General features: G+C 41.7%; 2 protein-coding genes and 2 long non-coding RNA genes across 53 annotated transcripts in view; 1 reads left to right on the forward strand and 3 right to left on the reverse strand.

The window, feature by feature from the left end:
• The first annotated feature begins 18 nt into the window (after nt 1-18).
• LOC111770192 (uncharacterized) lies at nt 19-14,106 on the forward strand. 2 transcript variants are annotated; one of them, XR_002803291.2, is made up of 4 exons: nt 19-149; nt 490-780; nt 11,365-11,502; nt 12,662-14,106. It is a non-coding gene; the product is annotated as an uncharacterized lncRNA (long non-coding RNA). The 2 variants fall into 2 exon arrangements; XR_002803293.2 differs by having other exon boundaries at nt 12,608-13,852.
• VAMP3 (vesicle associated membrane protein 3) lies at nt 4,527-13,327 on the reverse strand. Its single transcript, NM_001433563.1, has 5 exons — nt 13,238-13,327; nt 11,373-11,454; nt 8,038-8,196; nt 7,175-7,226; nt 4,527-6,360 (listed from the first exon to the last, which is right to left on the reverse strand). Coding segments are annotated over exons 1-5 (312 nt in total). The 5' UTR covers nt 13,240-13,327; the 3' UTR covers nt 4,527-6,343.
• Nucleotides 8,262-10,202, reverse strand: LOC138923230 (uncharacterized). The gene is made up of 2 exons (XR_011436568.1): nt 8,650-10,202; nt 8,262-8,519 (listed from the first exon to the last, which is right to left on the reverse strand). It is a non-coding gene; the product is annotated as an uncharacterized lncRNA (long non-coding RNA).
• Nucleotides 14,107-15,105: 999 nt separating the features above from the next.
• The window catches only part of CAMTA1 (calmodulin binding transcription activator 1), an 850,910-nt gene continuing 841,767 nt past the window's right edge, over nt 15,106-24,248 (reverse strand). For 48 of the 49 annotated variants that reach the window (XM_070261026.1, XM_070261005.1, XM_070261025.1 and 45 more), the window contains one exon: nt 15,106-18,370. In XM_070261026.1, coding sequence (XP_070117127.1) covers nt 18,338-18,370 — 33 coding nt within the window. In that variant the 3' untranslated portion in view covers nt 15,106-18,337. Of the gene's footprint in view, nt 18,371-20,678; nt 23,379-24,248 lie in introns of those variants that run through there. The other variant, XM_070260997.1, reaches the window with a different exon arrangement.

Genomic DNA, 24,248 nt, shown 5'->3' on the forward strand with positions numbered 1-24,248 from the left:
CCCCCCATTGGTCCGGGGGCGGGGCCCGCGCTGGGGCGCCCGGGTTACACAACCGAAGACGAGTGGGCGGGGGCGAAGGCGCCAGCGCACGTTACATAACGGCGGGGTCGGTCGGAGGTGGCGCTCGACCAATCCCGACTGGCTGGCGCGTAGGCAGGGGGCGGAGGGGCCCCCGAAGAGGCTAGAGTCGCGCCCGCGAGAGTCCAGCGCCCCGGCCCCTGCCCGGCGCCGGGGCAGGGCCTCGGGGGGAGGGGGCCGCTGGAGCCAGCGCGGCGGTGATAGGGTCCTCGAGACGCCAGTCACAAGGGGGCGGGACCCGGGCGGAGAGGGCGCGGTCTCCACGTGAGGGGCAGGAGCGGGGGGCCGGCGGCAGGAGTGAAGGCGATCGTGGGGAGAAGGCGCGGGACGTCCGAGCGCAAGCTCTGCGTCTCCTTGGGTTCCCGTTGTTTCCATCTTTCTTGACTTCGTTGCTCTCCTCTCTCTCCGTAGGTGAGGGTCTTGGAGGACCCGGGCAGTATGGAAGCCCTGGAGAAATCAAACCCGATTATCAGAAACGGAATTCCGACAGTGAAACTTAACCATTTCCCTGGTCTTCTTAAAGCTAGATTCATTTGGCAGCTGGAGGAAGACAACTGTATGTAAAAGACACTGTTTCAGAAAAGGAAGGTGTAGAGAAGCCCTTTAAAAAAAAAAACCAGTCTGAAGGCACCTTTTAGATTGTGTCTCAAGTCATCCAAAATGGAAAGTACAGTGCAGAACTCCGACCCTCTCCAGTGCCTGGTACGTCAAAACTCTTCCGCATTTGTTGGGTGAATGAAAGGAGCTGTATATAAAAGAGGGGGTGGGGGGATGAAGTAGGGCAGTTGTTCATATCGTGTATTGGGTAAACCACCTTATTTTTCCAAAGGATGGCAGATCTCCCTCGTCTCTGAAGCTCTGTTTTGACAAACTGCATTCACTCAACAAATACTTATTGAGTATGTATCTGGGCAGGGATGATTGGGGTCCGTGGGGAGAGAGTGGTGGTAAAAGGCCCTGCCACTCAGGGAGTTTGCGTTTTAAGACATAAAACACGAACAACTCCATAAAGTTTAGAAAGTGAAAAGTGCTGTGTAGAACATGAAACAAGCTAATGGGATGAAGTGTAACGGGGAAAGGCATGCAGGGTGAAGGAGGCAAGAGGCACGTTAGCCAGGTGATCAGGGAGGGCTCTCTGAGAAGGGGAAATTGAAGCCTGAGTGTGAGGAGGGGCTGGGGAAGAGGCCCCAGTGGTGAGAACAGCACCTGCAGAGGCCTGGGAGCAGAGCAGGTTTGTTGTTGAGAAACAGGCAGTATACTTGGCCTGGAGAATAGGAAGCGCAGGGAGGAATGGTGAGATGAGGTCAAGAAGTTAGGAAAGGCCAGATCACAGTGGGCCGTGTAATTAGGGAAAGCGATTTGGATTTTTTTCTGATGGTAGTGGAAAGAGGACAGTTTTAAGCAAGATAGGGATCTGGATTGGTCAGACCACTGCACGGGAAACAGTTAACAGGAGGCTGTTAATTACAAGAAGAGGGCTGATAGCTTGGGCTAGGGTGGTGCCAGTAAAGATGATGAGAGGAGACTGGACTCGGGATACATTTAGGGGCATAGAGCCTTGCCGGTGAGTTGAATCGGTGTAGTGAGAAGAAGAGAGCGATTGAGGATGACTCCTGGGTCTTTGGTTTAAGCAGTGCTGCGTGTGATGGGACACAGGTGTGCAAGTCTGGGGATGGTAAGTTTTGATGAGGGGAGAATGGAGAGCTGTTTTCCATGTTATGTTTGAGATGTGCGTTACACATCCAAGTGGAGTTGTCAGGTAGGCAGTTGGATTTCTCAGCATGGAACTTAGGGGAGAAGCCAGGAATGGAGATCCAGCTTACATTTGGGAGTTGTCACAGGCTATATGGAGTTTACAGTGATGGGTGAAATGGTGTCACCAAGAGAGCGCAGATAGAGAGAAAAGGGCCAAAGGCCAAGATTTTGGACACATGGAGATTCAGAGGTCGGGCAGAGAGCCAAGCAAAGGAGCAGTACCTAAGGTTGAAAGAAAACCAGAAGAGTGCGGCGTCACAGAAACTAGATAATAAAGCATTTCAAGGAGAGAGCTGGCAACTGTATCAAATGCTGGTGACAAGCAGAGTAAGACAAGGGCAGAGAATTTCTTCCTGAGCTTTACCAAGATGGTGGCCTTGGTTAAAGAGGTCTCAATGGTGTGCACTGAAATAAAGATGGGACAGGAGGCAGTGACTGTAGGGAGCTGTCAGGAGGAATTTTGCCGTGAAGAGCTATACGCAAGCATTTATTTGCTGGAGGGAGGGATGTGGGGATCACTGTTAAGTATGGGTTATCCACTAAGGAGGGAGAAGTGAATGACGCAGGAGGGAAGAGCTGCAGACGAGGAAATTGCTGGAGCGAAGTCCTTCCTCAGACTGGCGAGCCAGAGCCTTGGCCACAGGCAGGTACTTCTGTTAACGGGATTGTCCATGGTCTTGACAGTATAAAGACACTAGACTTTTAAATGCACTTAGCTTGCTATTTAAAGGATGAGAAAAAATCCAATTATTATTTTTTTTTTTGAGGAAGATTAGCCCTGAGCTAACTACTGCCAATCCTCCTCTTTTTGCTGAGGAAGACTTGCCCTGAGCTAACATCCGTGCCCATCTTCCTCTACTTTATACATGGGATGCCTACCACAGCATGGCTTTTGCCAAGTGGTGCTATGTCCGCACCTGGGATCTGAACCGGCAAACCCCGGGCTGCTGAGAAGTGGAACGTGTGCACTTAACTGCTGCACCACAGGGCCGGCCCCTCCAATTATTTTCTAATGATTATGCCGTAATTGGTTTATTTAGTAAATTCCAGTTTTACAAATTGAGTTTTTTGCTAGTATGAAAAGCAGCTCAGTTGTAAGGATGCTTACATTTACACGCACTAAGCAGTCTGGTCAATTTTAAAGCACACAATTAATCCTCAAACCAAAAAAAAATCACCATGCTTTAAACACAATTTATTAGTGATGCAAATATAGAATTATCATGTAGGAGGCACAACTCATTAGAAAATACAAGAGCAGGGAAACTTGCCCCCTACGCTTTGACTGAAATTGCAGTTGTGAAGACACAGGCTCATAAACGTCCCATTTCTCCTTCAAGTGACAGGTAGGATTGCGTCCCACCGCCTCTGAGGCTAGGCCTCCTCCTGTGACTTGCTTTGGCCAATGGAATGTGCGCAGAGCTGCTGGCTCCACTCCCAGGCAGCAGCTCTGAGAGCCAGTGCACAGTTCCTGCTGTTCCTTCCTGCAGCAGCCATCACCCGAAATCAACGCTTACACAAGTCCCTCCCTGAGGGACTGATGCTGGAGCCTTCCTGCTGACTGACCTTGGACATGTAGCACGAGCAAGGACAAAACTTTAAGCTGTTGAGATTTGGGGGAAGTTTGCTACATAGCATACCCCCAGCAAATCCTGAGTGATATATATGGTGAGCAAAGTTATCAGCAAGTCCAGTGGACTTGTCTAGCATGGACCCCGGGTGGGTCCATTCTCTGGAGTGGACACCATTAATGATGGGAAGAGAAGCAAGAGGCAGGGGAATGCTTAATTCTGTGTGGTAAATGTTGAGTTTGAGAGGCCCATGTCCAACAGGCCAGGAATCATCAGTAGATTAATGAGTGGAGATTTCACGGGAATAGCTAAGATTGCCCAGGGAGAGTATGCAGAATGGAAAGAGAAGCTGGCTCAGGACCCAGCCCTAAGGAACCCTGACATTTGAGGGGGGAGGCAGAGAAAGGGGAGCCCAATTATGGTAGATTTTCCTTAAAAATTTTGAAAATGGCACCGAAAGTTCATATAGATTTCATTATATAAAGGTGCCAAACAAAAGGCACAGTTCTACAGTTAGTGCTTATCCAAAACACAATAGCATGTCAGACAACAGCAGGGACCTTCTATCCAAGGCAGTGGAAACACGTGCAACTCTTCCCTCCCAGTAGGATTTCATAGGAAAACTGGCATTTGACTGTATGCAAAAGTCTACTTCTACCCATATTATTGTTCACTAGGGGCTGCGGACTAAGAGTGAAGTGTATTTAAGGGGGAAGATAGGCGGAATCAAAACAGGAGCTATGTGTCTGGAGATGTCCCCTACCCATCCAAATTATCTTCCTCACGTCCCATGTAGGCAGCAGCCATCTATTCTCCCACACACAGGGCTGGCTCTGCACGGCACTTTGGAAAGCCCACATATTTCCAATCCTTAACATTTTGGTAATCATGAGAAAACCAACTCCCCACTCATCTCCTATACCGAAGAGCACTTTTCAGAGGGGAGTGACGAGGCTGTGGGGAAATTCTGGGTACTGGAAACCAGAGCTCTAGGGAGGGGACAGTGAGAAAGAAGACAAGGTGGAGTCTGGGGGCTTCTACGGGAGAGGTGGGGGGAGCAGCCATTTCAGGACTTGGACCAGGCGCAGCTTTTCCTCCACAAGCAACATGGGTACCAGAGTTATGTTTATAAACACTTTATTAAGTTCATTATAGGGGCAAGTTCCCAGCTAAATACACAGATACAAGCGAGGTATTCCTGGGTTAATGCAGGAGCCAGTGGGTTACATGGGACTGAGCATTGAGGCCAAGGAGAGAGCACCAAGGTTTCAGAGTCAGACCCGGCCAGAGACCCTGAGCTGAGGGTGGGCTACCGTCTGTTTTCTTCTCATAACTGAGCATGCTGCAAGGCGTTTTCAACATTACATCCTCTCAGGGGCATCAGGGGAACAGCTGTTAAAGAAATGGAACCCGTGTCCTGGTGCACCTCAACTGCTGTTGCTTTGTAAGTCACATACTAGCATGTGAACAGGAATTTTAGAATATTCCAGTAACAAGGGGCCACGGGGTGGTAAACCTGTTTCTCCCGCAGTGCCTCCTCGCCTGTTTGCATCCCTACCTCAACTCCCATCCTTAAGCCACATGCCCTGCTGGTCAAAGTCTCGTGTGCCCAGCAAGTCTCTCAGAATCAGGACAACGGCTATTCCCAAAGCAGCGTCTTGTGCAGACCGTCTGTGACAGCGAGGAGTGGCGTGGTGAGCCATCCTCTGTGAACAGTCGTCCACCCCGACCAATGCCTGAGGGAAAGTGTCGCTCAGAAAACAGGTTCAGAAAGTAGAATGTGGATAAAAACTGGAAACACACTCCAAAAGCTGTAGTCTACGGGACTGGGTCAGATAAACACCAGTTCACAGAAGGTCTCACTTGAAGGCTACAGAATTGTTGCTCGCGTAATTATTAGAAACATACTGGCGTCCACCGCTGATCCATCTGCAAACTGCTGGGTAACACTGTCTGGAGGTGGGAGATGGTCAGAGTCTGGCCCAAACCTTCTCAAACCCCTGGGAAAGATGCTGACTAGGAAGTGGAGTCGCACCACCGACAGCATTTCAAAGGCAAGAAAGGTCTGTCAGGACGGAGAAGGTTCACACCCGATGTTACAGTTTGAATTCTGAAGGGCGCTTTGAGCTCCATTTGTCACTTTTCTAAATCTATCTGGCAGGAACAAACTTAAGGACATTTTACTGGGATTTAACTTTTTGGCAAAATAGAAACTTTGGTCACAGCCATAGTTCTATAAAAATGTTTTAAAGAGGTTATTATTTCTGATTAAAATCATATTTTTAGCAAGTGATACATAACAATAACAAGAAAGTGAACATCTTCATATCTAATGTAAGAGCAAAAACTCTTTACCAGCATCTTATTTTAAATACAGCGAAAGAGTCAGTAGTGCTTATAAACAGTAGAGATTTCTCTTATAGGGAATCAGAAAAATAGCAAAATAAGGCACAACCGGATATTGTCACAGAATTGTGTTAGGCAGTAGTGTTTTCTAGAAGGCACAAACTGGAAATCTGATTAGCCAAAGGTTTATATGAAGATAACGTCATATGAAGATAATGTCACATGAAGATAACATCATATGACAAGGACAGCTAACTTAGAACAAATTCCCTTAACTGGAATTAATGGCAATTAATCAGACAATATTACTTCTAGGCTATTACACTCTGGAACTTAAGAAGTCCTCTTCATCAGCCCATATGTAAATCTGTAAAGGCACTGTGCAAAATGCGAGCTGGGCTGACTACACTTCTGGTTTGGAGTGCATATTAAAAAACAAAGGCACATTTCCTAGAAACCAAACTTTACAGTAACTAACAGAAAATAATCATTTTAGATATAACAGTAGGTAAGCTTGATAATGTGGCAGGTTCTAAGTGAAAAGTCTTGAAGAGGGTTCTTGAACAGCGGGCTGGCGTTCCATTGGTTCTTCATTAAGAAAAGCTCCACACTGATGAAAGCAGGGGAGATGCAAAGAAGCAGGGAAAAGAGCAGTTTAGTCTTTCAGTGCAAACCCAGAATGAACTCCTGTGCTGCAGTCTAAATGTGAACAGAAATTCAATCTGGCCAATTTCCTCCTAGTGGCTTCTCTACATTTTGTAGAGGGCTAAAGGAGACTGTCAAGGGAAAGGGCTGAAGACGTTTCTTTAAATAGTCCCCATGTACTGGGCTAAAAATGGCAATGGGTTGTTCCGATATTGCATAGAGTAGTGGTAGTAAGAATAATAGTAACCATAGTTGTGTGTTGTTTGTGTATTTATTCATTTATATAACTTATCAGTATATGCCAGGTACCATCTTAAGTGCTTTTTGCATATTAACCAGTTTCATCCTATAACGAACATATGAGGTAGGCACTACTATTATCCCCATTTTACAAATGAGGAAACTGAGGCTCAGAGCTATTAAATTACTTGCACAAGGCCCAGAGCTGGATGGTGGTGGAGCTAGGGTGAATCCATGCTTTTAATCACCAGACTGTACTCTTCCACATAAAAGGAAGTATCTGATGAAAATATATTCAGAGAGAAAACTAACAGGTCAGTGGAAATGAATACATTTTTCTCTAACTTCAGAGGTTCCATGTTTATATCAAAAATCTCAGACTTTAATCATATAACACTCAAGTACTTAAAACATTTACTAAAGAAAACAAAAATCTTTGGAATAAACTAATATTTCTAAGGGAAATTTTATTCTGAGTTCTTGTACATGAAATCAACTGTGAACAGAGACATGTCCCCCAGTTAGACAGAAGAACTCACCGATGATGATGATGATGATGATGACCACGACGATAATCCCTATTGCCCACATCTGTAACGAAACATATGTCCATTTTACATTCTGAAAATAGATTAATGTCCTTACTGAAGAGTATCATCTATTACCATTCTAGTCACTAAAAGAGAAATTAAGGTGCACTACAATCTGAAATAATGCATAATTTTTAAAGCCTAAATGTAATGTTCTCAACTAGGGCCTGAAGGTTACTTATCTGCTTTTTATAAGATCTTCAAATGATCTGTGGTCTCTAGATAGGCATATGTTTGTGTACACAAGTTTTCCACAGAAGGGCGGGCTACTGAGCTCATCCCGTGTATCCAGGAAGTGTCACTTCTACTCCAGGAAGAGGCGGGATATATTTGGGATCTGATCGCATCACATCTCTTTGGTAGCTGTATAAAATCTGCTTTGGGCCATGCTCCTTGTGTAGCTGCTTTCTGCTCTTCTGTGGAGCACACTGTGGCTTTCGAGCAGCTCTTTCTTTTGACGTTGGAGCCATTCACAGAACCACACACAACTGACCTGTTCCAGGCCTTTCCTGTCAATCTGTATTCAGGGCTTCGCTGGGGTGGAGGGTTGGAGGGGCTTATGTCTGTGGTTGGTTTTGGATGCTCCTGTTCTATGTGTTTCTTAAGGCCAGCCACAGATCATGGAGAATTCCTAGTTGTAGGATAGCAACAGGATGTGCAGCCAGTGTTTTAGATTCGGAGTCAATCCAAATTTCCATGTGTGGGAGCTCAAGCTCACCTCCAAGATGCATCAAAGTCCAGTATTGGTTGCCTTTGCTGACCCTCTGAGAGTACAGAGGTGACTTAATGTAAAGACCAGGCAAGAGAATTACCTTGCAGTTCTTCCACCAATATTTTCTCTTCAACTTGGCAGCACTTGTTTCAAATTGGGAAGCTCCTGCCTGCAGTGCATCTGCACGGTCATCTAACTCAGAGAGCTTCTGATCTCTTTCCAGTACCTTATCCACGTTGACTCTCATGATGTCCACCACCTGAATGAATATGATCACACCAAGTTACTCATAAAGGAAAGGAAGAACAAAAGTTCTCAATAAAATTCACTGGCACATTTTTTTCAGCTCATCACTTTATTACTTTGAGCCAAACTTTAATTTAAAAAAAAGGGGGGCTCACCCTTTCATGATGAAAACACTCAGCAAACCAGGAACAGAAGGGAACTTCCTTAACATGATAAAGGGCATTAACATCCATGCTCAAGACATGGATGTTTTTGTGAAAGACAAAAAGCTTTTCCCCTCAGATCAGAAACAAGGATGCCCACTTTCTACTGCTGCTCAACACTCTTCTGGAAGTTCTGGCCAGAGCAATTAGGCAAGAAAAAGAAATAAAAGGAATTCAAATTGGAAAGGAAGAAGTAAAATGATCACTATTTGCAGATGATATCATACATAGAAAATCCCAAAGAATTCACACAAAAAACCTACTTGAGTTAATAAACAAATTCAGTAGAGTTTCAGAGTCCAAGATCAACATCCATAAATCAATGTGTTTCCTATACTAGCAAAGAAAAGAAAATTAAGAAAACAATTCCATATACAATAGCATCCAAAAGAATAAAATATGTAGGGATAAATTGAACCAAGGAGGTAAAAGACTTGCACACTAAAAACTATTAAAACTGCTGAAATTAAACCCCTAATTAAATAGGAAGACATCCAATGTACATAGACTGGAAGACAATATTGTTAAGATGGTGCTACCCCCCCAAAGTGATGTACATATGTACAGATTCAACACAATCTCTATCAAAATTCCAATGGCCTTTTTTAAAAATTTATTTACAGAAGTGGAAAAGCCAATCCTCAAATTTTTAAGGAATTGCAAGGGACCCCAAATAGCCAAAACAATACTGAAAAAGAAAAACAAAATTGGAAGACTCACACTTTCCAATTTCAAAACTTACTACAAAGCTACAATAATCATAGTGTGGTTCTGGCATAAGGATAAACATATAGACCAATGGAATAGAATTGAGAGTCCAGAAATCAACCCAAACAACACAAATTGATTTGACAAGGGTGCCAAGACTATTCAATGGGGGAAAGAACAGTCTCTTCAACAAATGGTGCCGGGACAAGTGGATAGCCACATACAAAAGAATGCAGCTGGATCCCTATCTCACCCCATATACAAAAATTACTCAAAATGGATCAATGGATTTGACACCAAAAGCAAGAGCAACAAGGAAAATAGATAAATTGGACTTTATAAAAATTAAAACCTTTTGTGCATCAAAAGACATTATCAAGGATATGAAAAGAAAATTCATAGAATGGAAGAAAATATTTGCAAATCATGTATCTGTAAAGGATTTAATATCCAGAATATATAAAGAACTCTTATCACTCAACAACAAAAAGAGAAACTACCCAATTAAAAAACGGGCAAGGGACTTAAACGGACATTTCTACAAAGGATATATACAAATGGCCAACAAGCACTGAAAAGATACTTAACATCACTGGTCATTAAGGAAATGCAAATCAAAACCACAATCAGAGATACTACTTCATACCCACTAGGATGGCTATAATTAAAAAAACGGAAAATAACAAGTGTTGGTGATAGAAACAGGAAACTTGAACACTGCTAGTGGGGAAAATAAAATGGTGCAGCCACTAGGGAAAAGTATGGAGGTTCCTCAAAAAGTTAAACACAGAGTTACCATATAACCCAGCAATTCTACTAGATAACATACCCAAGAGAAATGAAAACATATGTCCACACAGAAACTTGTACGCAAATATTTATAGCAGCATTATTCATAATAGCCAAAAGGTGGAAACGACTAAAAAAATCCATCAACAGATGAATGAATAAACAAATCAAAAGTGTACACATGCAGTGGAATACTACTCAGCCATAAAAGGAACGAGGCACTGATAGATGCTACAACTTGGATGAACACTGAAAACATCGTGCTAAGTGAAAGAAGCCAGACACAAAAGGCCGCAGATTGTATGATCTCTTTTATATTATATATCCAGAACCGGCAAATCTATGGATACAGAAAGCTAATTAGAGGTTACCAGGGGATGGAAGAAAGGGGGAATGCGGAGTGATTAACTGCTTATAGGGTGTTCTTCTGGGGTGATGAAAAAATTGTGAAACTACACAGAAGTAATGGTTGCACAATATTGTGAATATACCAAATACCACTGAATTGTACACTTAAAAATGGTTAATTTTATGTTGTGAATTTCACCTCAACTTAAAAAAACTCTCTTTAGAATTCCTTTGGCTAAGAAAAAGGACCCAATTTGATTTCATAAGTAAACAAAAGTTTCATGCAGGATGGAATTCGAATGAGTTTCTTAGCATGAACATATAAAATTTTCAGAATTAACTTTGTAACAAAACCATCAGACCAAAATATTACCATATGATTTAAAAAATGGAATCTAACATTAAGTTTCTCTCAGCTTTTTAAGGTAGCTAAATGCAGAAAGACCAACATATCCTTGTTGGACACTGACAGCTTTTAGGACTATGGAAATCCTAGTCTGAATTTCTCAAACAATCTTCTGTTGTGGGTCTGCATACCTCGGGCAGAACAAAAGATGCTGTGAAGGTTCTCTAACTCAAGAATTCCACAAACATAGATCTGTGGGGCTAGAGCAGTTTGCCAGCATCTGCCTTCTGTATGTCAATGGGCAACAAGTGACAGTGAATTCTGCAGAGGCCTGCTCAGGCTGGGTAACAGTAAGTCAGGCTACTGGAACAGCATTCTGATGAAAAGTCTGGTCAGAAGGACTGGTCCTGGCTTGAGCAATTTATAGACCTAATCCTTAAAATTCTATTACCCTATTTTATAAAGTGGTTCCTTTTCCTTTTCCTTTTTTTTTTGTTGAGGCAAAATACGTATTATGGAGTGGTTCTTGAGGGGATGTTCTCTGGGAGGGGCGTTTGTGTTTTAGTTATGTGATTCAGTCACAGGAAAGCAAGCATGAAACCAGGAGAATCTGACATCTCAGAAGCTTAGACCAGGGCTTTCAGAAGAATAGGGGGCGAGTTTTTGTCACATTTATGATACAGTCAAAATTTACTTTATATTCACACTTTTATGATACTTTTTCAAAACAGAATAATTTCTAGAGTGTTCCCATGTTGGTTAAAAATTCATGTTTTCACCATTTCAGAGAAATACCTCATCCACTTGATTCTGTGTCTGCTGAAGTCTTCGACTACTGCCAGAGGCAGAGCTTGCACCTGCAGGCGCAGCTGTAGACCTGAAACATGCAGAGGCACGAGGAAATTACGATTCCAAGTACGTTTCTGTAAGTATGAAGATGTTATTCCACGACCCTCAGTGTTAGGCATTTCAGAACTAAAGGAGAAAATCTTTCCTGCAGTATGAACGAAGGTTCTAATGGCATTTCTTCTAATTCCTCTATAATTTCCAAGATTCTCCCACGTGTTAAAAGCGACGAGGGCTGAAGTGAAGGCTGAATAAGATCCGCTTTGTGCCACTGAGGCCCCTGATGCTAAGATAGGGAGACGCTACTTCCCAACTGTTTCATTACTTGTTTTAAGGCATACATCTACTTAAATGCACTCAGTACTCTTCTGATCTTTTCACTGTGGCCAGAATGGTTTTCACAGTTATGAACAATTATAGAATGCCCTTTTTCCAGTATGGAGAAATAGATTCATTTACAGAAACAAGGTTAGGAACTCCAGGTTAGGGGATGGGGAGTGGAGGGGTGGGAAAGGCGAGATGAAGCAATGCTGCCGCTCTTAAAAGGAGCTCCTCTTTTAAAATCCTCATCAAATGCTTTATTTCTCTACAGGCAGAGCTTTCTTGACCACTCTGGCTGTGAAGTCCTTATTGCTTGCATTACTCAGTTGGCAACGCTTTGATTTTTCAGATATATATATAATGTCTTACCTTCCCTAACAGATCACAGACTCCTGTGTCTTAGAGGTCTCTTCCTTGTATCCAAGATGGCGCCTAGCATGGGTCTTGCATACAACAGCCACTGATTCATTTTATTCAACAGTTATTTTATACCTATCATGTGTCAAAGACCAGGGACGCAGCAGATCCCAACCCTGCCCTCAGTTTACTGTCTGATAGATTATAGCAAAGGACCATGTACTGGTGCATTTTCTTCAAGCGTTTCCTCATTTAATCCTAGTAAGTTTTTGAGGAAGATACTACAATTAACCCCTTTTTATAGACAAGTAAAGTGAGGTTTAGAAAGTCAACACGCTGGCCACAGTGGAGCCTGTGTTTAGACCAGGTGCTGTGTAATTCCACAGATCTAGATCTTAACCCCTGTGCGCTACTGGCACAGCAGCCTCAGTGAGAACACGCTCGAATGGTGTCCCGAGTTCCTAGAAGGAACCCAGGGAAAGCACCCATTCCTTTCTCCTCTGTAGGTGAGCAGTGAGCAGGCTGGAAGGGTGACAGAGGGTCCTTGTGATTCTTGACAGCATTCTCTGGATGTCACCATGGGAAACTCCACGTTTTCAAGAGCCACTAAAAGAGTGCTTCTGCTTCAAAAGAGAGAGAGGGCCCACAGCTACGCTATGCTCCTGAGTCCACTCTGACCACAGGTGCCTCAAGGCAGAGCCAAGGTCCTTCCCCAGCAACTTCCGGAGCCCAGCCCAGCATCAGGCAGCGAGCAGGCGCTCCAAGACCGAGGCAGCGGCCACCACTCCTCTCAGGGATCTTGAGGGGAAGGAGAAGGGGAAGGGAAAGAGGTGGGGCGGAACAGGGGCGGGGTGGGGGGCGCTCCCCACCCCCGGGAAGTCCCCGCCGCCCCGCCCTCGTCCCTTCCGCGTCGTCCGAAGGCCGCGGGGCCCTTCGGGGCGGTCGGCTGTGCCTCGGGGTCGGCCCGGCCCATCTGCAGCCCGCAACCCCGGGGCCGCCGCCCACCCCAGGCCTCGGGAGCCCCCGCAGTCTCGGCCCGCCTCCAAGCGGCGGGCGGTGGGACCCGGCCAAGCAGGGGTGCCAGCCGTGGGCCGCCGTCCCCGGGGCCCGAGGCCGCCTCGCGTCGTGTCACTCACATTTTGGCGGCGGCGGCTGCGGGCGAGGGTCTACTGAGTGGCGCAGCGGCACCGGAGGCCGGGGACCTGAGCGGAGCGGCTGCAGCGGCGCCGGGGCGATGACGTCACCAGGCGGGGCCGACGGATGGGCGGGGGCGCGCCGGAAGGGGCGTGGCCTGGCGAGACTAGGCCGGAGTGCGTCGTGAGGCGGCGGGCGTGGCCGCGGGTGAGGGGGTTGCGAAGCTGCAGCGGACTGCGGCCGCGCTGGGGGCCGGTCGGTGAGCGCCGGCTGGCCCTCCTCACCGCCGCCGGTGCGGACCAGAGGGCACGTGATGCCTTAGGCTCCAGAAGGGGACTGTGTAGGCAAATAAGGGTCGGGGCGTTAAACGGTATTCTGGGCCCTTGGGCCATTTTTGTGGCCGTGACAATATTGGAGACAGCCTGTGTCCCTCATTTACCTGGTGGTCCTGGAGACCACGTGTTTCCAAGAAACTGTTTAAATTGAGATAAGTCCGTTTGGGGTATTTATCACAGGCATGGATTGGGTTAGATTCCCTCTCTTCTTGCACTTATTTGTGACAACAGATGTTTGTCATTGCACAGACCATATTATAATCTGTTTATAGGTTTACATCAGGGACTGTCGTTTCTGCATTTTTGTATTCCTGGGCCCTAGCACAGAGCAGGTCCTCAGCTTTTCGTTGGATGGAGGCGGAGGCACAAATGTGAATGCAGTGATTGACTTTGCAACATATTTGTTACCGAAAGTAGTCCTACCAACATAGACAAATCCTACCTTAACAAACAAAATACTAACAAACGCTAATAGGTTGACTGGCAGATTAGATGAGAAATGAAAAATAAAATAAATACTGAACTGTCTTCTCCAACTTTAAGTGGAGTAATTTGAAAAGGGAGATGTTAGCGTGTATGAGAATAAACGAGCGAGTGCCACAGAAGAGGTCGGATTTGAGTTGGGTAAGCAGCTAAAGAGCACTTTCCAGGCAAGGGATGGACAAAGACATGAGTGGAAATAGACTTGGTTTGCACAGACCAACCAGGGGGTGTAGGTTGGGACATAGTGGAAGTAAGATTGGATAAAGAGCAAAGATAAACAAGAGAGGAAATTGTTATTTAAATGCAGTGGCTCTAGAAAGTTGGGAGATCCATTATGCAAAATTTGTGGGGCAGCAACACTGAGAAAGATTAGATGGAAGAGGAACTACCGGGGAGGCAAGATGAGGATCTGCAGTAAAAGGGAATGAGACAAAGATGAGAGAATACTCAGACTGACAGCAGCTGTCAGCTGGAGAGCAGCTTTTAAAACTTCAGAGATTTTAACTGAAAAAGTGAATTTAGATTGGTGTCTTTATCTTTCAAATAACTGCACTTAGACAAATGATTGACATGTTGAGAAGTCCCTGAGAAGATAATTGAAAAGCAAGTGTTCAAGGAACAGTGGCTCTACTAAGAGATTTTTTTCTTTCATGGACATATCCGAAACTATTTAACATTCAGTGTCAAAACATTGTATCTGGGGGTGGGCTGGTGGCCCAGCGGTTAAGTTCGCACCTTCCACTTCGGTGGCCCGGGGTTCGCTAGTTCAGATCCCGGGTGCAGACATGGCACCGCTTGGCACACCATGCTGTGGTAGGCATCCCACAGAGAGGAAGATGGGCATGGATGTTAGCTCAGGGCCAGCCTTCCTCAGCAAAAAGAGGAGGATTGACAGCAGATGTTAGCTCAGGGCTAATCTCGCTCAAAAAAACCAAAAAAGACCCACTGTATCTGGATGGAAGGAAATACCTGAAATTATTTCATATGGTTTAAATGTGCTGATCACCTTGGATTTCAATATCAGGTAAAGTTAAAGCAAAACACACACATAGTATGGGGAAATTTTCTTCATTTTTAATTTACAGCAGAAAGAATATAAAGCATTCAGAAAACATTTTCCATATTTTAAGGGCAATTCAAAACATTTTGCATGGTTTCCAGCAGCTGAGTTCTTCAACAGATCCATTGATTCAATGATGCTTTACATGCACAATTACAAAAATAAAACTTACAAAAAAGAAGACATCTAGACTAGTTTTACATGCAAGTCTCAGGGACCCCCCATTGGGCGCCAACTACTGTGTGGAACTGCCATAAGCGACCGTGCAGCCAGAGAGGGGTTCGAGTTATTGTCTTTATTTCGTTCACACAGTACAGCTGATTTCAAATGGGTAACAAGAGTAGCAATTAAGTCTTCAGGAGACAGAATAAGATTAGCTATTAATTTTATAATGAAATCCTACTCCTGGCACTTGGGAATTCAGATTATCCAAGAAAGCTGCGCTTACCTATCATCTTATATTCAAAATTAAGATTCACAACCAAGAAAAAGCGGTCAGAAATGCTCTGTTTGAGTGGAAGTGCATTCTCACCTCACCTAGGATTCACACCTGTATCGGTAGGTTACACTGGTAGATTCTGAACCTACTTCCTATCCCCTCCGTAAGAACCCTCCTAATTCTATGCAAGTTTTTATCTTCCAGAATTTTCTAACTTACTCAGCTAATAATGTAGCATGTGAAACATTAAAAAATAAATAAATGAATGTGAGGTTTGTTAAAGCAAATCCACTGAGGTCATTACTCTTGTCGAAAGATCAGTTATTTGTACCATAATAAATGGAATAAACATATCTAAATTCAGTATTAATATAGGATATTCTGAAAGAGCTGGCTTTCACATTCTATTCCCATTTATGAATGCAATTGTGTGTGTGTAAATTACTCAGTGTCCTCCTATAGGCCAAACTGTGTCAAATAATAGGTGTTTGGGGGACTGCAACAGCTGCAACTTAACCCACACATTTAAAAACAAAATTGAGTCAGCTCAGTTTACACATGTACAGGGGGCTACTGACTGTGGGGCTGTCACTGTTGTCAAAGCTGATCACAAGCGGTAAGACGTATACTGTACAGTAATTCGAGGTTGGCAGTGAAAGGAAGTAATTAAAAAACAAGTACAATTATAGAAAAGGCACCAAGAGCACTGACCCCAGTTTTACCACAATCTTTTTGTATCTACCTTCCTTCTAAAGACACCAGTTTAAAAGCGTACTTGTGAATATTTTTAGGCTTCACAACAAGCCTTGAATTTTAACTTACAGTTGGCAGCCAGAACCAAGAAAAAACAATTATCTCAGCTTTACACCAACTGATTCTGAAACTTTAACCTGGGAATTTTAAACTGGCATCAGCAAATGCGAACTTTATTCTCTCAATTTAACATGAGTAGTTTAATTTTTAAAAGCATCAGATTTCTTTGGCTCCTCATTATGTGGAAATAGTAATATACCGTGACATCCCTACAAGACCAGTTTGCATCTTTTTAATTTTTAGTTATTTTTTGTGCAATTCTTTATTACATTTTCTGATTTCCAGCAGGAGATATGAAAACATGAGACATTTTTTCTACTTTTCATACTATTTCTTTTGTCAGGTTTTGATCATTCTAAGTGTTCTTTGTTGGAGTGAGTGGACGGTGTTAAGCTATATACTGATTCATCTTATGATTATCCGTTTAGCAAAATTAACTTAATTTTCTTAAGCAATATTAGCATTCACATTACTTGGCACCATTGGCAAAAAAAATTTTTTTAAATAAAATAAAATAAACTCCTGGTAGCCAAAATTAAATGTAAACATATCCTTTTTTTTAAGTAATGTTACTCTGCCTTTTTTCCTAAGTCTAAATACAGTAGCTCTTTTTTTTTTGCAGTTTAGTCATGCTTTAGCAAAATGTTCTTCTAAAGAACATTTAAAATAAAGTACTCTTATAGTGAAATAAAGTTTTTTTGTTTCATTTTACAGACCATAGCCACTAATGCTTTGCTTTTGTTCTTTTCTTTTTTCTTGATTTCATGCACATATCTCTTTGTTTTAATATATACAATATATACAAACAATACATCCACATTTTTCTCGCTCATTCAGACAAAACTATACAAATAATTTTATCTTGCCATGTTATTGACCTTTGTGAATAAAATATTTAGCAATTAATATAATCCCTTTCAAATATTTTCTCACTTTCCATTTCTACCTTCTATATATACACAGAAACTGCTCAGTTTGGATGAGATATAGCCAAAAATATGGAATTTACTGGCCAGAACGCAGCACCACACTGATCTTTTAGGTGGTAAATGTCCAGGCAAAGTTTATGACTCCTTAGAATGACTACAGTTTCCAAGGTTACTAAAAAAAGCTACATGCTTTACCCATTCTCTAAGTAATTCTCATTGCACGTGAAAGTAAGGCAAAAAAATTAAAGTGCTGGACATGAGAAAAGGGACAAGATGATTACTATCCTCGCAGGTCCTTGGAAGGTGGTGGGGACAGGAAAATAAGTTTAACCTCTGTCAGCTGTTTCTCATGATCTCCCATGCATTACCCGTTGACCACACACCCGCCCCTCTGCAAATTTCCACAAGACGTTAAAAACCTGTAGATTTTAAAAGTTGCATTAAGTGTGCTGTAGAGATTAAAACAAAAACAAACAAAATGAAATAAAAACAGTGAAGGAAATGAGAACACACGGACCCAATAAGGTATGATCTAAGCCCTCCACCGAGAATCAATCCAAAGATTCAGCTTCTTGGAAATCACTGGCAGGCGCAGGAACAGCCTTCTCTTTTGCGGCTAGTGCATCCCCACCTTTTCTTATCTATATTTTTGGTATAAATATTTGTACAGTTCCACACGATGTTTGAATACAGCCCTATATGAGAAGGAAAACGGCTTCTTCCTAAGAAGAGGAAGCCTCTTTCGATTCCTCGTGGTGTCTTGTTTTCCCATGATCCAACAGAAGATTGAGTTCCAAGATGTCTTGCTGATCAAATTAAAAGTTGTCCATGAAAGTGCAAATGCAATGACCAAAACATTCCTGTTAAAATCCTGCAGCTGATCGCCCCAAAACTGCAGAGGGATTGTGTGTGTGTATGTGTGTGTGTGTGTGTGTGCATGTGCGTGCGTGTGTGTCGTCGTTGTTGCATGTCTCTGCTAAAAACAGAAATGAAAACAGTCTGGAAAGCAATGTCACATTGCTAAGGGATGCTGCTGTGTGTCTTCAAGTTCCTTGGCCTTTTTCAATCCTTTCACTCTGGAAGAGAAACAGACAACACCAGGTGACAACTATATCTCGTGAAACTGTAACCACCCAGAGGAAAGGGCACTGCCATACCTTCTGAAGCAAAAAACCCAGACAGAAACCCTTTTGAGGACTGATGGCAAAAGAAACTCCTGGTAAATTGCTGGGGAAAACCTTCAAAGAAGAAGACATGACCCTTCCTGAAACTTTGTTCTACGTCAAGTGCTCTAAAAACACGGCAAAACCGAAGTTTACTACATTAAATCAAGTGTAACAATAACACGCTTATCTTAGAAAAAGTTAATTGTTCAAATAACTTTCTTCTTAGCCTGGTGGACCACTGTGAATGCCCTACAATTCCGCATGATGCACGTTAGGGAAACTGCACACACGTTTACTCAGCTTCTGGGATGCCGAGAGATTGAACTAATGCTTTCCTCACAGACTCCGGACTATTGGGTATCTTGAACCGAATCATACTTCTGCACAACTCTATGATTTCACTCATGGATTGTGGAGTCTTTCTGATTTTCATAATTCCTTACTTTCTTCCACCCGGTAGCTTTAAAAGATGTTCAGGGCACTGCTCCCAGATGGGACAGCAATACGGTACAATACCAATAAGGTACTTTGTTCTATTTATCAAACATGTTGCAGTAATCGAATTTAAATGAAATAGTTATAGAGTCATAGAAGTCATGGGAAAAGTTATAGAGTCATATTGGCAAGTTATTTGTCCACTATCACTTCCAGCCTGTATTTTTTAATATTAAAGTTTGCCTTGGTTTCTGAATATGGCTGCCTGGTATAGATGGGGTATCAGCGAAGAGATTGTAAGCTCTAAGAATATTTCTCTTTACTGACAAATAATTAAGAGCTTGCCTTAATTTCAGAATGTAAGTGTGTAAGTGAATGTAGATGTAAGTGTGACTTTAAGGTCTAACTTCTGAAGCCAGTGCACGCTGTGTGCGTCACAGACAGTTTGCAGTGCTGCACGCTGCATGATAACATTTGTTTCCCCAAAACGGGTGTGAGGGGATGGTTTTAGCCAAACAGAGGCAGCCATTTCTCAGGACATGTACACTCTATCTCAACAGTGTGATAAGAAGAAGTCTGATTTGTTTTTCTAATAGGGGCCTATACAGAGGTCAATAATTCCCAAATATAGTTTTCTGATTCTCTAAGAGTAAGTTCTCACCTGTTATCTTAAGTTGTACTAAAAAATTTAAATTTTATTTTAAAATGAATGCTAGTTTGCTTTCTTGATAACTCTTGAGTAGGAAGAAAACATTTTGAAAACCAGTAATAAGTTATTGCCATATTATATAGGTTGAAAGTCAATGGAATGGCACATATGCTATAATAGCAACTTGAGAAAACAATGATATTTACCACCTCCAAGCAGAATCGTTTCTGCAAAGTCGATACAATTTCTTCAAAGAGAAGATGTTCTCTTTCAGAAAAAAAGCTCTGTCATTTTATCGTCATTAATACGAAAAAGAATTAAAAAGTTTGAAAATTTGCTTTTTGTCTGATTTATTCACTAAATACACCAAGCCCAGCTTGATCAAACTGTTTATCTTCAAAGCTGTTAAATCCTTCTTTCTTAACGGGCACATTTAGAGGACAGTGCTATGTTCAGTTATAACTGGATCCAGGTATTATTTAGTTTTAAATTTTGCAATTAAACATACCATGGATTATTAAGTTTTAGGGTAATTTGGATATTACAGTACAGAATTGTGCATCATTATAGGTCCCTAATTTTGGACATGCATAGTTGATAAATAAATGGCTTTTTAAAAATTGAAACATGCTCTATTCTGTGTTCAATTTTTAAACATGCAACATCTATACTAACAGCCCTGTGGCTGGAAAAATGCAAGGCATGCACCGATGCCACCTTACTCCTGGGCATGCAATATATCTGTACTTGTGCAGACCTAGTTGCTGAATTACCGCAAAATGTGCATGCTACTTCAAATACTACAATTTATTTCTGCACTAGTACAGGACTCATTCACAAATACGCAATAGTGGCTCCATCACTGATGAGATTTCTAGAATTTGAAGAATTCTGAACTCAAAATCTGATAGCATAAATACAAAGATATCCATTCACAATTTTTCTAGAATGAAAAACAATGCTTTAAAAATATTAGGTTCATCATTGAGATGAAATAAAAAGCAGAGTGAATTCTAAACCAGGAACGTTTTATACACTTTCATACCAAGGAATCTGTAATCAGCTGGTCATGGTGGGTATAACTTGACATTTTTCTTTTAGTTAAAATGGTCACATTTGTTTTTGAAGTTTTTTGTAGTTTCTTTCTGAATTAAAAAGTCAACTAAGTTTTCACAAAGTTTTAAAGTTACCAGGTAAATACTCAGCTATAAAACTAGTGATAGCCTCACACACCACTAAGTTAAGAAGAGATGCACGTCCACACGCAGACATGACTTTGATCGTCTACACTGGAAAATGCGACGTTGCAATTTTCAGATATATTTTCTAGGCTTTCATAACTCCTGAGCTAAAGTGGAGGATTTAGTTCTTAGTTTCATGATGAAGTTGTCACAGTACACTAGCATTATAAATGATATCAAAATGACCTAAATGGCATAGGCATTTTTTTACAGAAAGTCGTTAAAAGAGGAATAGGGAAAAAGGAAGAGAACGCTTATGTTCCAATAGCTGTACAGGTTCCTTAATATTTGTTACCTTATTTAGTCCTTACAACGCCACCATTATCTCCAACTGTAAACGTAGAATTTAAGATTTACAGGAATTAAGTAACCTGCTCCAAATAATAAAGTTACTCAACGGCAGAGCAGGGATTAGAACCCACGTTTGTCTGACTTCACCACTCCACTCCGCTGCTTCTAATAATATCTCAAGATAACAAGAAAATTAAAAAAACAATTCTTATGTTATTGATTTTTCAAAAAGGCTTTACAGAAAATATGCATTTGGAAAATTTCCATGGCATGAGATGAGAATGTTGCTGAAAACTCACGACAACTAACAACTATATTTTCTCAATTCTAAGACATCATCCTTTATAAGACCCTATGCTGGTTTTATTACAAAGTTTTGGAGAAAAAAATACTTCCACATAAAATGTACTTATCAATTTTGTGACACAGATTTGAGACATGTGAAAAGAATGGGTCTAAGAATCAAGGAAACAGAAGATTTTAAGCCTCACTCTCCAATTTGCAATTTGCAGACCATGTTGTTAATCTGCCTCTCATGGTCTAGATGAAACTGAAAGACTGTACAATCTGCCCTGCTGAAATCATAGAGTTTTATGTTACTTGAGGGTAGGTTATTAGAACAAGATAGAAGTGCCTAATTTTTTGTTTGGTTTTGTATCAAACGTCAATTGGATAAAATAATGTTTGAATGCTATATTGCCTCCAAAGGAACAGAAAACAATTACATCTCTGAAGTGATTTAAAACAACATCTGATACTAGAATTTTGTTAGCAAATTCTAAGAAAGATGTTTCAAATCAGAATTTCAAATAGTTACAGAAATTTGTTGTTGCCTTGTCTGTTAGTCAAGACATGAATAATCATTAAAAGATGTATGTTAACTAAAAATACATCTACCACGAGAAGGATACACAATCAAAGCTTAACAGTTACTATCTCTGGGTGATTCTCCTTTCTTATTTCTATTTCCCAAATGTGCTACAATGAGTATGTACTTGTTTTGTAATAATAATTATTCCTGCTTGTCACTGAAAAAAAAGTTTATAAAATGTTTTTCTTTTCATCTGTTATTACTACTATGTCTTACAAATGTTGGAGTCACATGATATTAAAAAAACTGAAAAATTCTGTGGAGGAAAAAAAATCAATTTTATAGACCTAAACCAAAATCAATTCATTGAACTGGTTTCATTGATATTACCAGCCTATTTTTCAGTATGCAAAGTTGGTAAATACAGACCAAAACTTTTGAAATTGGAATTATACTTGAAAATCCAGTACCTATGGTCACCATATCTATGAAACTTAGAATGCAGATGTTCAGTAAACTTTTGTTGTGTTTCTGTTATGCAACCTCAGGTAAGGATTACTGAGTTTTTGATTCTCTTATGGAATTATACCTGTTAGGCTAAGAAAGAACTAAACCTAAAATTGCCCAGGTTATCTAAAAACAAATCTCGTTATAATTACACTGACTCCTGAGTTTCATCACACAGAAGACAGGCAAAGCAGTCTGTAAAGTCTGTAAAGACGATCAACACAGGACAGAAACTATAGCTTTCGTAGGTGCAAGGCTATCGCTACCATCACGAGAGCTGCAAGGACCACATTTCTGAACCTCAGGTCAGTAACCTGGAAAACAGTGCTCATATTACTGGCTTGGAGTCAAAGTAATTCGGATAGCAAGACTTTGACCTGTGACCATTCAACTATTAAAACTAAAGACAATCCCAGGATTTCCCCAAGCATTCGAGGCTGAAAATAATCACCACTTTGGGATATTGTTGCAGTCTCAACCAAAAAAAAAAAAAAATGTTGCATCATAATGTACTGAAGTGATGTAGTAAGCAACAGCACTGAAAGCCAGCAAAGCCCACAGGGTTTACTTCCATCAGACGTCCAACGATAACTTAGGAGTAAATGCAGTAGGCCTGCTTCGGAAACTTGTAGCAAACAATGGCTCCATGGGTAAAGCATAAGGCAAAGCCGCTTCATTACATCTACTCAGTAATGCTCAGCCAGAGAAATGTTTCATGAGTCAGTGGATTTCAGCAGGCATATTCTCGCAATGCTGGACGTCAAAAATATACAGGGCAGCCAGATGCGGCTTTCTGATTAGTTACCTGTTGCTCTGAGAGCTGCAATAGCTTGTGGGGAATTTAGGAAAAGAGAGATCTTGCCATTTTCCAGAAATCTCATTTGGATTGCAAAACAAAAAAGACAGAGAGGCCCAATAAGAACGACACAGAGCATGTTGTCTGCAATTTAACACACACCACTGTGTTCCAAAAAGATTCATCCCCTAAAAGAAGCAAGTAAGACAAAATTACTTCGGAGATTTAAATTACATCCATGATGACACATCCCACATTCATTTCTTCCTCCTCACTGAACATACTGGACAACTTGGAAACTATACCTCCTGTTAAATTGAACTAAAGGAGGGTGACATCACGGTTGTCGACCTAGAGCGCTGTTGACTTTTCCCAATTAAACAATACATTTTCAGGCATTGTTAGAGAATTGTCCCTTGGATAAAGTGTACATACCAAAGCAGAAGGGCAAGCGTAACCTGCAGAACCTGACAGGGACCCACTGAAACATTTCCCAAGGCTGCTCCCAATAGTCAGTGTTGACACCACTACTTACCAAGAAAACTGACAGCACCTGGCAAGGTTAGTGTTTGAAAGCCCAGTCAGCAAATATGGAGAAAATCTGCTGCTTACACATTTGTGAACAAAAAAGTCTTATCTTTTCTTCCTCCAATGAGGTTGTTTTATCCCAGGAGGATAGCTTCACCCACCTTTATTGAACACGGGTAACTAGGCCAGCAAGTTACAAGAAATAGGTTATTTAAATACCAGAATTCTCACTGTTTATAATTCCTGTAGTGACTGTCATGGGTTTTAAAGCCCTCTCTCAGAAATATTATCCCATCTAGTGAAAGAAGGAATTTGTCTAGAAATTGCTTTCTAGAGAGTGGTCTCACTCATGTATGAGAACACTTTCTAATACCCACAAAAAAGAAACGTCTTAGAGAGAGAAGTGGGAATTTCATATTCTAACTAGAAAAAGAGGCATTGTCCTTTTTAGTCTCAAGACCTTGAGGATAAATCTGTCGTGTAATCCAATTACTTGCGACTTCCTTTACATAGGAGGCATCTGGGTTTTC

The sequence above is a fragment of the Equus caballus genome, chromosome 2 (genome assembly GCF_041296265.1).
Source record: "Equus caballus isolate H_3958 breed thoroughbred chromosome 2, TB-T2T, whole genome shotgun sequence".
Lineage (NCBI taxonomy): Eukaryota > Metazoa > Chordata > Mammalia > Perissodactyla > Equidae > Equus > Equus caballus.